Genomic DNA, 14,077 nt, shown 5'->3' with positions numbered 1-14,077 from the left:
AATTTTAAATTCTATTCTAGAATTAACAGGAAGCCAATGAAGAGAGGCCAATATGGGTGAGATATGCTCTCTCCTTCTAGTCCCCGTCAGTACTCTAGCTGCAGCATTTTGAATTAACTGAAGGCTTTTTAGGGAACTTTTAGGACAACCTGATAATAATGAATTACAATAGTCCAGCCTAGAGGAAATAAATGCATGAATTAGTTTTTCAGCATCACTCTGAGACAAGACCTTTCTGATTTTAGAGATATTGCGTAAATGCAAAAAGCAGTCCTACATATTTGTTTAATATGCGCTCTGAATGACATATCCTGATCAAAAATGACTCCAAGATTTCTCACAGTATTACTAGAGGTCAGGGTAATGCCATCCAGAGTAAGGATCTGGTTAGACACCATGTTTCTAAGATTTGTGGGGCCAAGTACAATAACTTCAGTTTATCTGAGTTTAAAAGCAGGAAATTAGAGGTCACCCATGTCTTTATGTCTGTAAGACAATCCTGCAGTTTAGCTAATTGGTGTGTGTCCTCTGGCTTCATGGATAGATAAAGCTGGGTATCATCTGCGTAACAATGAAAATTTAAGCAATACCGTCTAATAATACTGCCTAAGGGAAGCATGTATAAAGTGAATAAATTGGTCCTAGCACAGAACCTTGTGGAACTCCATAATTAACTTTAGTCTGTGAAGAAGATTCCCCATTTACATGAACAAATTGTAATCTATTAGACAAATATGATTCAAACCACCGCAGCGCAGTGCCTTTAATACCTATGGCATGCTCTAATCTCTGTAATAAAATTTTATGGTCAACAGTATCAAAAGCAGCACTGAGGTCTAACAGAACAAGCACAGAGATGAGTCCACTGTCCGAGGCCATAAGAAGATCATTTGTAACCTTCACTAATGCTGTTTCTGTACTATGATGAATTCTAAAACCTGACTGAAACTCTTCAAATAGACCATTCCTCTGCAGATGATCAGTTAGCTGTTTTACAACTACCCTTTCAAGAATTTTTGAGAGAAAAGGAAGGTTGGAGATTGGCCTATAATTAGCTAAGATAGCTGGGTCAAGTGATGGCTTTTTAAGTAATGGTTTAATTACTGCCACCTTAAAAGCCTGTGGTACATAGCCAACTAACTGTATGACACATCATGTTTTGTTATGTGGAGTGTGCATGATCTGTGACTGTTTTTACCTTCTTTTTGCTGTTGTTAAAAATTTTGTAATCAATTTCTATTTATGGCAGATGACTTCAGAGTGTTATGTTATTTATTTTCAATAATCTGGATTTTACTGCACTGAGTTTTTTAAAATAAAAATGGGTGTTTCTTTAAAAAAAACTGAAATGCTTGCTGTTGTGATTGTTATCCACAGATGTCATTGCTGTGTCTGCATGTTTGATATTGTTTAATATGTCACGGTATAAAGTGTCCCTGCTTCAGATGTCGTCAGAAATGTTGCTTACTGTGAGATTTGAGCCTCATGGGGAGGTTGGAATGATATTCATGTGGCCCAGCTTCAAGTGGAGGCGAAATTACTCTATTTTACAATCAAATCCTTGTGACACTTTAGGCTGAAATCAGTGTTTCACAATGAACAGTATTTTTTTTTTTAATGTCACTTTATTTTGTTTGTGTTTGCAGATGTACAGATGACAATAATATTAACCAGATGATAAATTTGAACAGAAAAATCTAAGTATGATCCAGTGCTTGCTACTGAGGAGCATATACAGAAATGTGCATGCAATAGTTTGTATTGGCCCTAGTATTAATATTTTTCCTTTCATCAGTGAGTCGACAAGCTCATTTGAAATGTCCAAACATTACTTTTCCAAAAAGAAACTAATTACAAACATAAATGTAATCATAAAAAGTCAATTTCATTTAGTCATATCAATTTACTGCCAGGGGAACAACATAAATGAAGTTTGTATGGAAATAACAATAAAAACCTGAATAAATATAACCCAATTTTCTACTACGTTGCAGGAGGTCACTTAAAATAACATTAAAGTTGAAAGATATGCATTTTCCATATTCATATTTATGAGATATTTAACCATTTTTCCTTATTTTTCAAAGCATGGATGGGCACAACAACACATATACAAAATTAAATATGACAACAGATGTTATAAATTCCATTAAGAAAGAGGACGCGTGGAATCAGACACATGAGCTTTGATCATCAATATTTATATATATTGAACAGTAAACATTTCAGTATTCTTTGAATTTTGGGTGGTTATGCTCAGTTAATGGATTATTAAAGATCAATGTGTCAAAGTATGCAATTACATATTAAAAATTTGTAATATGATGGTTGGAAACTACAACACCTCAACTCATAAATCAGTTCACTAACTCCTGTTTTTATATGATCGTTTATACAAAGTCCTGTCTACTTTGATGTAATTGTTTTGCTGTGATCTTTAACCACTTCATTTATCATGTTAGCATCTTTGATTGATTCATTGCCATATTATAGTGGGTGTCTACGGAAGTTCTGAGCTGCCAAGCCCTAATATATATTTGGCTCAGTATCATGTAATTACGTGAAGGTTTCATGTTATAACGTGATATTTATCATGTTATAACGTGATACTTATCACGTTATTTCATGATATGAAATTATCATGTTATTTCATGATGCGGTATTTTCACGTTATAACGAGAAATTATCACGTTATTCCGAGATAAGAAACTATCATGTTATTTAATGATATGCAACTATCACGTTATTCCGAGATATGCAACTATCACGTTATTCTGAGATAAGAAATTATCACATTATTCTGAGATATACAACTATCACGTTATTTCGTGTTAAGCATTTATCATGTTATTTCATGATATGTAGGCTATTCAGGTAATTCAGCGCTTCAACACTTCCCATGTTCAGTCAAGGAACATGGCTCATCTGTGATGTAGGGGGGATTTAAGGATCAATAAAAAGCATGAGCCAATACTTTTGCTATTTGTTTTCACTACAATCAGAGTAAAAAAAAAAAAAAAGCAAACAGCCTTAGATAAGTAGCGCCCTTTACTGGTATTCTAGCGCCCTCTAGTGGCAGAATAGCACAACAGGTATATTGGCTGTGTATCAAAGTAAAACCATACTTATGTTTTCACGTTATAACGTAAAAATACCATGAAATAACGTGATAAATGTTTATCACAAAATAACATGATAATTTCATAATTCGAAATAACGTGATAATTTCATATTATGAAATAACATGATAGATTCATATCTCGGAATAACGTGATAATTTCTTATCACGAAATAACATGATAATTTCACGATAAAACGTGAAAACACCATATCATGAAATAACATGATAGTTGTGCATCACGAAATAACGTGATAGATATCACGTTATAACGTAATAAATATCACGTTATAACATGAAACCTTTCACGTTATCACGTTATTGAGTCAAATTATATTTATATGGTTGGCAGCTCCATGTCGCCATAGGTGTCTGTAGGTGAATCCGTATATTATTTCCTAAAAACAAAGCAAACATGAGAGGCAAGTCCAAAAGTAAAATGTCTTGTTAGTTTTATTTTGTGTTCCAGTATTGATCCTGTGACTGTTAGATTGGGGGCATCGATCACACTGAGGGCCAGACAGACATGTTAGAAAGACATCAGGGGTCCATCATTACTCTGGTGTAATTCATTATTTACTTAAAATAATTGATGTTTTGACAAAATGATATCAAGAACAAAGTTGTTTTGAATATTAATGTTCTACAAAGCAGGTTTTCCAGGTTCACAGACAAATGTGTCTCATTTCAAATCTTAATATTGTGATCGGACAGTTGTTTGTTGACTTTCTTGAGGTTGTACTGTGTAAATATGTATTGTACCAGTACATTTAAGTGTTTCAAATGTCAGTATTAGAAACCTGTTAAGATAACATGCTAGCAGAAGTCCATCTTTAAAAAAAATGACGAGGACTGAACTGCAAAGGGCCAATTAAAAAAGCTATGAAGTAATTCATTATTTGTTTTCTTAATGTGCGCTGCTCCTGTTAAACTAAAATCAACAAGAACTGCAAACTAATAGCTAGTTTCATAAATGAGTTTGTTAGTAGCTTGATTCCCAACCTGGGGTCTGGGCCCCTTAGGGGGACGCCAAAGGTCACAGGGGAAGGTTATGCCTTCTCTGAGGTTATCAAAATTAAATCAAGTCAAAATAACATACTTAGTTGACAGTCAAAACTAATTAACCCTTTAATGGTCTACTGAACCATTTGGCAGAGCTTACTGATATCTACGACATTCCATTCAAGAAGTGTGAGGATATTAAAGGCTTACAGAGATGATGTTTTTTGGATGAGGAGGGAGCAGCTTTGTTAGCATCTTTGGTTTAAGTGAAACACCAAGATAAATCACTTTAAAGAAGCAGAATGTAATAAAAAAAAGATTTTCTATCCAGTTATGTTTGCATGTATTATTATGATTAATTTTTATGCAAATGAGTAAAGCCATTATCACCCCGTTTGATTAATTATTGGTGTATTATTCCAGAGTATGAACTGTAACATGCGTGATACATGTGTGCAAATGTCAGCGTGCTGCAAAAAGGCAAAGCAGGTCTTCCTGAAACCTTTCCAGATTTAAACTGAGGATTTCTTCCTTCCTAACTCCCTGTTTATCTCCATCCATTGTCCTCAGTCAGGCCTCAACAGTAACAGAGCTTCCAGTGACTCGGACCCCAAACCATCCATTCCAGTATCTGGTGTCATGTCCTCCATGTTCAAAACTGATGAAGCGTATTCCAGGGCTGTAGTCAGAAAATGTATGGCTGACCTGGAGGTGAAAAAAAAAGAAAAAGAAAACAAAGAAACAGACTGTTAAAAATGGTGCATGTGGACTCTGAAGAATCTGAGGCTGTCCACACAAAGCCACCTAAAGCCATAAGGGTATACACTGTAACAATGCCGCATTGTTCAAACCAGTTGCATTTGTCCGAGGTTTATTGTAAAAATAAATAAGCACAATCGGCACCTCAACACAGTCAATAAAAGGCAATAAAATAAACTGCAGCACTTGGAGTACTTACGTTCAGTCTTTTAAAATGGCTACATGTCTGTGCTAAACCCATCTTGTTTTGTTTCCCAAAAGTGTTAACATGTTCATCGTATGTTTTGATTTTATTATTTCACGTTTTGTATTGTATTAATTTAGAATAACACAATACAAGATTATACCATCCATGACTGAATTCTGAAGTTATGGGGTAAAAGTTTCCATTTATTAATACTATTAGCTCAACCAATATTTTGCATAACTTTTTACCAAAATTAAAGTGACTATACCTTTTCCTGTAGAAACTGAAATTGACCTTTGTCACCATTTTTGCTTTTTTTTTTTTTTAACCCCATAACTACATAGGATTTGGAAATAGATAGTCCAAACTATACCTTTTAGGAATCTTTATGATCACACAAATAACGTGACATAGTTTTTAATATGATTGGAGCATTTTTAAATTTTGACCCCTGTGTAATTCTTCAATTGACCCCTACCTGGCTGCCTATAGAAATTCAAGTGGACACCCTGCCTTTTCAAAAAAGCAACTTCTAAGGTGTATATGTGCTAAATTTGGTGCTTGCATCAAGGATTTTTTTTCAGTTATCCACTGCATTATTATTTGTAAAAGGCACATGGCAGCCCACCTGGAGTTTGCCAAAAGGCACCTGAAGGACTCTCACACCATGAGAAACAAAATTCTATGTTCTGAAGAAACAAATATTGAACTCTTTGGCGTGAATGCCAGTCATCATGTTTGAAGGAAAACAGGCACCGTTCCAACAGTGAAGCATGGTGGTGGCAGCATCATACTGTGGGGATGCATTCAAGTGGCAGGAACTGGGAGACTAGTCAGGATTGAGGGAAAGATGAATGCAGCAATGTACAGAGACATCCTGGATGAAAACCTGTTCCAGAGCGCTCTTGACCTCTGACTGGGGTGACAATTAATCTTTCAGCAGGACAGCAGGAGTGGCTTCAGGACAACTCTGCAAATGTCCTTGAGTGGCCCAGCCAGAGCCCAGAACTTAATCTGATTGAACATCTCTGGAGAGATCTAAAAATGGCTGTGCACCGACACTCCCCATCCAACCTGATGGAGCTTGAGAGGTGCTGCAGAGAGGAATGGGCAAAACTACCCAAACATAGGTGCACCAACCTTGTGGCATCATATTCAACAAGACTTGAGGCTGTAATTGCCGCCAAATGTGCATCAACAAAGTATTGAGCAAAGGGTGTGAATACTAATGTATATATATATATAAAAAAAAAAAAAAATCATGTCATTATGGGGTGCTGTGAGTACAATTTTAAGGGGAAAAATGAATTCACGTTACTCCAAGGTTGTAACATAAGAAAATATGGAAAAAGTGGAAAGCTGTGAATACTTTCTGGATGCATTATTATACAAATAATGAATATTTATGAGTTCAGTGGTATGAATATTTTATGAGGTGAAAGCTGGAACATACCATTCAACTCAGCTTCACTTTGTTCAATGGCATGTTCCAGCTTTCACCAAATTAAATATTCTTTCCACTCAAAGAATGTAAAAACATAAATTATTTGTTTTATATAACGGCTAAAATAGATCCTTAATTTACAAACAACAGAAAAGGGACTTACATTTTGGTACCTCCTCAGTGTAGCGAAAAAAATATTATCAGAAATTAATCCAGCTTTGGTGCGCCACTGCTGCTTTAACATCAACAATCCAACATGAACTTTAAGTAGGAGTCCAAAAATAATTTTGACGAAGTCCACCAGGCCGTGCATCAAATCGTCGTCTGTCAGCAAAACAAACTCCGCCATGTTTTAAAATGAAGCGCCACTTGGCTTGTGTGAGTGTGTGCTCGGTGTGCGCTGACACAAGTGGAAAGGCACAGAGTGCAATGGTACCAGCTGTTATATATATATTTGTTTTACAAAATACAAGTAGTTCCCTGTATTCACCTCTTGATGATTTGCTTTCAGTTTATGTGTAAAGCAGTCTTGTAGATATTGCAGAGATGTGACTTGATTGTTTTACCTGTTTCCATGAGCACTCAGAAAAATCCGGGTCAAGTATCACTGGATGTGGTTTGAACTCCTCTTTGACCTCCTGGTTTTCATCAAGCAGACACACAGATATTTGGTAGGTGCAGCCACAATCTGTCCTCCCGCAGTACCTGCAGGATGATTAATACATAATCACAGTCCTGAAGAAATTTTGGACAGAGTTACTTAAAGCAATAGTACTTAATTTTTCAGAATAAATTAAATTATTGATAACCAATACAACTTTGATGAATTTGCTAAATGTCTGACATAAGATGGCACTTGACCTTTTCTTCTCAGATACAGTGTTCGACTGGAATGGTCTAATTTCTCTTGAAAAATCTTGCCACAGAATGGTTTGTTAGCTGAATACAGTTCACGTTTATTTTTATGAAAACTACAGAGGAGATGATTATCATGTCATAAAAGCATATTTGACGCTGTCAACAGCACTGGAACTGGATTGTTGTGGTGGAAGAGGCTGCACTGTTTGCAACTTTTACGTGGTATTTTACGATTGTGTGGTATTTCGGCATAAAAGACGGCATCCAAACTGCTACACAGGTGGGGTTTTTTTAATGCCATTTTAATAACATTTCCTTAAAGTGACCTTTTTTTTGGTCATTCTTAACTTCAATACAATGCCAAAATGTGAAGTGCTCACCGGGAAATCCGATCAAGAAGTGGTTTCTACTGAGGTGAGATTCTGTAGATTCATGTCACTCCCCAATCGGACCGGGAGTGACATGTTTAGCCGCATGTTCTCCTTGAATTGCTGGCTGTCTGAGTGGTGTCCAAAAAAATGAGGTGAGCTTCATAGATAATTGGCAAAGCTTCAGGGGAAAACCTGGTCTTGTTAGGAGAGACAGCATCCATCCCACTTTGGATGGAGCAGCTCTCATTTCTAGAAATCTGGCCAATTTTCATAAATCCTCCAAACCGTGACTATCCAGGGTTGGGACCAGGAAGCAGAGTTGTAGTCTTACACACCTCTCTGCAGCTTCTCTCCCCCTGCCATCCCCTCATTACCCCATCCCTGTAGAGACGGTGCCTGCTCCCAGACCACCAACAACCAGCAAAAATCTATTTAAGCATAAAAATTCAAAAAGAAAAAATAATATAGCACCTTCAACTACACCACAGACTAAAACAGTTAAATGTGGTCTATTAAACATTAGGTCTCTCTCTTCTATGTCCCTGTTAGTAAATGATATAATAATTGATCAACATATTGATTTATTCTGCCTTACAGAAACCTGGTTACAGCAGGATGAATATGTTAGTTTAAATGAGTCAACACCCCCGAGTCACACTAACTGCCAGAATGCTCGTAGCACGGGCCGAGGCGGAGGATTAGCAGCAATCTTCCATCCAGCTTATTAATTAATCAAAAACCCAGACAGACCTTTAATTCATTTGAGAGCTTGACTCTTAGTCTTGTTCATCCAAATTGGAAGTCCCAAAAACCAGTTTTATTTGTTATTATCTATCGTCCACCTGGTCGTTACTGTGAGTTTCTCTGTGAATTTTCAGACCTTTTGTCTGACTTAGTGCTTAGCTCAGATAAGATAATTATAGTGGGCGATTTTAACATCCACACAGATGCTGAGAATGACAGCCTCAACACTGCATTTAATCTATTATTAGACTCAATTGGCTTTGCTCAAAATGTAAATGAGTCCACCCACCACTTTAATCATATCTTAGATCTTGTTCTGACTTATGGTATGGAAATTGAAGACTTAACAGTATTCCCTGAAAACTCCCTTCTGTCTGATCATTTCTTAATAATATTTACATTTACTCTGATGGACTACCCAGCAGTGGGGAATAAGTTTCATTACACTAGAAGTCTTTCAGAAAGCGCTGTAACTAGGTTTAAGGATATGATTCCTTCTTTATGTTCTCTAATGCCATATACCAACACAGTGCAGAGTAGCTACCTAAACTCTGTAAGTGAGATAGAGTATCTCGTCAATAGCTTTACATCCTCATTGAAGACAACTTTGGATGCTGTAGCTCCTCTGAAAAAGAGAGCTTTAAATCAGAAGTGTCTGACTCCGTGGTATAACTCACAAACTCGCAGCTTAAAGCAGATAACTCGTAAGTTGGAGAGGAAATGGCGTCTCACTAATTTAGAAGATCTTCACTTAGCCTGGAAAAAGAGTCTGTTGCTCTATAAAAAAGCCCTCCGTGAAGCTAGGACATCTTAATACTCATCACTAATTGAAGAAAATAAGAACAACCCCAGGTTTCTTTTCAGCACTGTAGCCAGGCTGACAAAGAGTCAGAGCTCTATTGAGCCGAGTATTCCTTTAACTTTAACTAGTAATGACTTCATGACTTTCTTTGCTAATAAAATTTTAACTATTAGAGAAAAAATTACTCATAACCATCCCAAAGACATATCGTTATCTTTGGCTGCTTTCAGTGATGCCGGTATTTGGTTAGACTCTTTCTCTCCGATTGTTCTGTCTGAGTTATTTTCATTAGTTACTTCCTCCAAACCATCAACATGTCTATTAGACCCCATTCCTACCAGGCTGCTCAAGGAAGCCCTACCATTAATTAATGCTTCGATCTTAAATATGATCAATCTATCTTTATTAGTTGGCAATGTACCACAGGCTTTTAAGGTGGCAGTAATTAAACCATTACTTAAAAAGCCATCACTTGACCCAGCTATCTTAGCTAATTATAGGCCAATCTCCAACCTTCTTTTTCTCTCAAAAATTCTTGAAAGGGTAGTTGTAAAACAGCTAACTGATCATCTGCAGAGGAATGGTCTATTTGAAGAGTTTCAGTCAGGTTTTAGAATTCATCATAGTACAGAAACAGCATTAGTGAAGGTTACAAATGATCTTCTTATGGCCTCAGACAGTGGACTCATCTCTGTGCTTGTTCTGTTAGACCTCAGTGCTGCTTTTGATACTGTTGACCATAAAATTTTATTACAGAGATTAGAGCATGCCATAGGTATTAAAGGCACTGCGCTGCGGTGGTTTGAATCATATTTATCTAATAGATTACAATTTGTTCATGTAAATGGGGAATCTTCTTCACAGACTAAGGTTAATTATGGAGTTCCACAAGGTTCTGTGCTAGGACCAATTTTATTCACTTTATACATGTTTCCCTTAGGCAGTATTATTAGACGGCATTGCTTAAATTTTCATTGTTACGCAGATGATACCCAGCTTTATCTATCCATGAAGCCAGAGGACACACACCAATTAGCTAAACTGCAGGATTGTCTTACAGACATAAAGACATGGATGACCTCTAATTTCCTGCTTTTAAACACAGATAAAACTGAAGTTATTGTACTTGGCCCAACAAATCTTAGAAACATGGTGTCTAACCAGATCCTTACTCTGGATGGCATTACCCTGACCTCTAGTAATACTGTGACAAATCTTGGAGTCATTTTTGATCAAGATATGTCATTCAATGCGCATATTAAACAAATATGTAGGACTGCTTTTTTGCATTTGCGCAATATTTCTAAAATTAGAAAGGTCTTGTCTCAGAGTTATGCTGAAAAACTAATTCATGCATTTATTTCCTCTAGGCTGGACTATTGTAATTCATTATTATCAGGTTGTCCTAAAAGTTCCCTGAAAAGCCTTCAGTTAATTCAAAATGCTGCAGCTAGAGTGCTGACAGGGACTAGAAGGAGAGAGCATATCTCACCCATATTGGCCTCTCTTCATTGGCTTCCCAATTCAGATCAGGGAGACAAACACCCTCTCTACTTTTAAGATTAGGCTTAAAACGTTCCTTTTTGCTAAAGCTTATAGTTAGGGCTGGATCAGGTGACCCTGAACCATCCCTTAGTTATGCTGCTATAGACTTAGACTGCTGGGGGGTTCCCATGATGCACTGAGTGTTTCTTTCTCTTTTTGCTCTGTATGCACCACTCTGCATTTAATCATTAGTGATTGATCTCTGCTCCCCTCCACAGCATGTCTTTTTCCTGGTTCTCTCCCTCAGCCCCAACAAGTCACAGCAGAAGACTGCCCCTCCCTGAGCCTGGTTCTGCTGGAGGTTTCTTCCTGTTAAAAGGGAGTTTTTCCTTCCCACTGTCGCCAAGTGCTTGCTCACAGAGGGTCGTTTTGACCATTGGGGTTTTTACGTAATTATTGTATGGCCTTGCCTTACAATATAAAGCGCCTTGGAGCAACTCTTTCTTGTGATTTGGCGCTATATAAATAAAATTGATTTGATTTGATTTGATTTGTAGTTGTGAGGCTTAAAATATGTCTCACAACATTTCTTTAAATAGCAGATTCTGACCACACATGCTTAGTTAGGGAAGCACACAACGTGTTTCCCTAACTAAGACACAATATAATAATACAAAACACTAAACTTAGGAGCACACAGCAATTACAGAAAGAAAAATAATTAAATTGGAAACACATAAAAGGCAAATTTAAAACATGAAAATAAAAAATAACCATCACTGACTGAAGGAAACTAACAAAAGAAAAATGTTCATTTTAGTTTTAAAAAGCTTAACTGAATTTGACTATGTTCAGCTGATAAACTGTTCCTTATGTTGCGTTTATACATAACAACAGCAAGTCACGAATGCCACAAAGTACACATTCTTGGCCACTGATCACGAATGTGATGATTTGAGGCAGAGGTATCACGTGTCCTCAGGAACTGCTGCAACCTGTTACCACATGTTACAATTAATGGCAGGTGTTGCTGGAGAATTATCAGGAACCATTACGCACAGTCAAGAATAATGTTCCGTGTGCGTAACAGTGCATCGTTAAGTTTTGTCACGTTGTGAATAAGGCGAATTGTCTCCACACACACCCCCATATTCATCCAACTGTCAGTTGCTGAACAATTCAGATCGCTCCAGTTTGCGCCTCAAAATCCACAGCAGAACTTTGTGACTGCATGCTTAGTTGGGCTCTGTGCCATGGAGTGGCGCAGAAAGGAGGAGGAGACTGAGAGCCAGTTGTGTGGCTCCACGCGGCTCTTGTCTCGCTCGTTTCCCCAAACATCAGGCACAGCAGCAGGTAGAACACCCGCAGGAGTGCCCTGAGGAGCACTGGAACGAGACTTTTAGCCGACTTGGCGTCACTGTCCTTCTTGAGCGTACTGCAGCAGTGAAACTGAATGCGGTGCAGCAGGGTTTAACTGTGCGCACATCAGAGAAGAACGCTGTCACGCTCTATTAAGGTGCGTTTAGACATAACCAAGACGCGTTACGAATGTCATTTTTCTGTCATTCATGACACATTCCTGACATTCTTAATGTGACTTAACGCATCTGAATAGGTTTCTTAATAGTGCGTGTTGGTGCGTGATATTCTTGATATTCGTGGAGCATGTTTTTGCCTGTCAAAAAATCTTCCACGAATGTCACACACCACCCTCATTTCGTCTCACGTCGTGGAGGTCACAACTGAGCGTGTTGATCCGTCTTGATGAGTAGTGATCCTTAATAGAACGTGACAACATTCGTAGTGGTTCCTGTGATGGTTCTTGGAGCCCAAACTGTCACGCGTTATTACGAAGTGACACGAAATCTATCAAGTTTTGACACACTTGTAACGCGGCGTCACATTTCATTGCGCGCCACGACGAATCGGTTTTCTGTCACGTGCGCACAATTAAACTCGGCTCCAAATGTTGTTCCACAGTTCCTGCTGAAGCTCCTCAGGACGCTCCTGCAGGTGTTCCACCTGCTATTGTAACCGATGAGCGGGAGAACGAGTCTGAGCAACCAGAGGAGTGAGAGGAGACTCACGTGCAGCCAGACATCTCTGCACCTCCTCCAGTCTGGCGGAGGAAGAAGCGTGCACACAATTAAACCCTGCTGCACCACATTCAGTTTGATTGCTGACACCAAGTCGGCTAAAAGTCTAATTTCAGTGCTCTTCAGTGCGCTCCTGCAGGTGTTCTACCTGCTGCATGTGCCTGATGTTTGGGAAAATGCGCGAGACGAGAGCCGCATGAAGCCACACATCTGGCTCTGTCCTCCTCCTCCTCCTCTCTGCGGCACTCCATGGCACAGAGCCCAACTACGCATGCAGTCACAAAGTTCTTCTGAAAAACTGGAGCGATCTGAATTCGGTTGGATGAATATGGGTGTGTGTGTGGAGACAATTCACCTCCTTCACAACGTGAAAGAACTTAACAATGCGCTGTTACACGCAATAGCGTGCAACAACATGGAACACTATTCTTGACCGTGCGTAATGGTTCCTGATAATTCTCCAGCAACATGTGCCATTAATCATAACGTGTGGTAACAGGTTGCAGCAGTTCCTGAGGACACCTGACTCCTCTGCCCCGAATCATCACATTCGTGATCAGCGGCCAAGAATGTGTACTTCGTGGCATTCGTGACTTGTCGTCGTTATGTGTAAACGCAACATTAAGGATCACCCCAAGACCTCAGTTGTGACCTCCACGACATGAGGCAAAATGAGGGTGGTGTGTGACATTCGTGGAAGATTTGACAGCCAAAAACATGCTCCACAAAAATCACGAATATCATGCACCAACACGCACTATTAGGAACCCTATTTGGATGTGTTAAGTCACGTTAAGAATGTCAGGAATGTGCCAAAAATGACACAAATATGACATTCGTAACGCATCTTGCCTATGTGTAAACGCAGCAATAGCATAGTTGGTGCTGTTGTGGTTGAGTTCTGATGTGACCCCAAATCCAGAAAACCAGCAGGCTACATTCACACAGTGTTCTTTAATCAAAGCCAATTTTAGTTAAAGGTTAAGTACAGGTTCTCACCGTTCAAAGTACAAAGTCCAAATATCAAACTGCACGGTCAAAGATCACAAAAGAAAATACAGGTCTAAAGCAGGACATCTGACTTGGAAGACATAAACACACAGAAATACGAGGGCAAAAACAACTAACGAACCAGCCACTAGGAATCTAACCAAACCTGAAAACACTGGGAACAGACAGCAGGGACATGAACCACAACAGGTGCACAAATT

General features: G+C 38.5%; 1 protein-coding gene across 2 annotated transcripts in view; it reads right to left on the bottom strand.

Annotated features, from left to right (window-relative positions):
- Nucleotides 1-3,818: 3,818 nt before the first annotated feature.
- Nucleotides 3,819-14,077, bottom strand: part of fbxo2 (F-box protein 2) — a 53,035-nt gene continuing 42,776 nt past the window's right edge. For both annotated transcript variants that reach the window (XM_034167412.1, XM_034167413.1), the window contains 2 exons: nt 7,077-7,215; nt 3,819-4,825 (listed from right to left, as the gene is read on the bottom strand). In XM_034167412.1, the coding sequence (XP_034023303.1) occupies nt 4,691-4,825; nt 7,077-7,215 (274 nt within the window). In that variant the 3' untranslated portion in view covers nt 3,819-4,690. The remainder of the gene's footprint in view (nt 4,826-7,076; nt 7,216-14,077) is intronic.

This window comes from Thalassophryne amazonica, chromosome 3 (genome assembly GCF_902500255.1).
Source record: "Thalassophryne amazonica chromosome 3, fThaAma1.1, whole genome shotgun sequence".
In the NCBI taxonomy this organism is placed as follows: domain Eukaryota; kingdom Metazoa; phylum Chordata; class Actinopteri; order Batrachoidiformes; family Batrachoididae; genus Thalassophryne; species Thalassophryne amazonica.
This window is presented reverse-complemented; position numbering and strand designations above follow the sequence as displayed.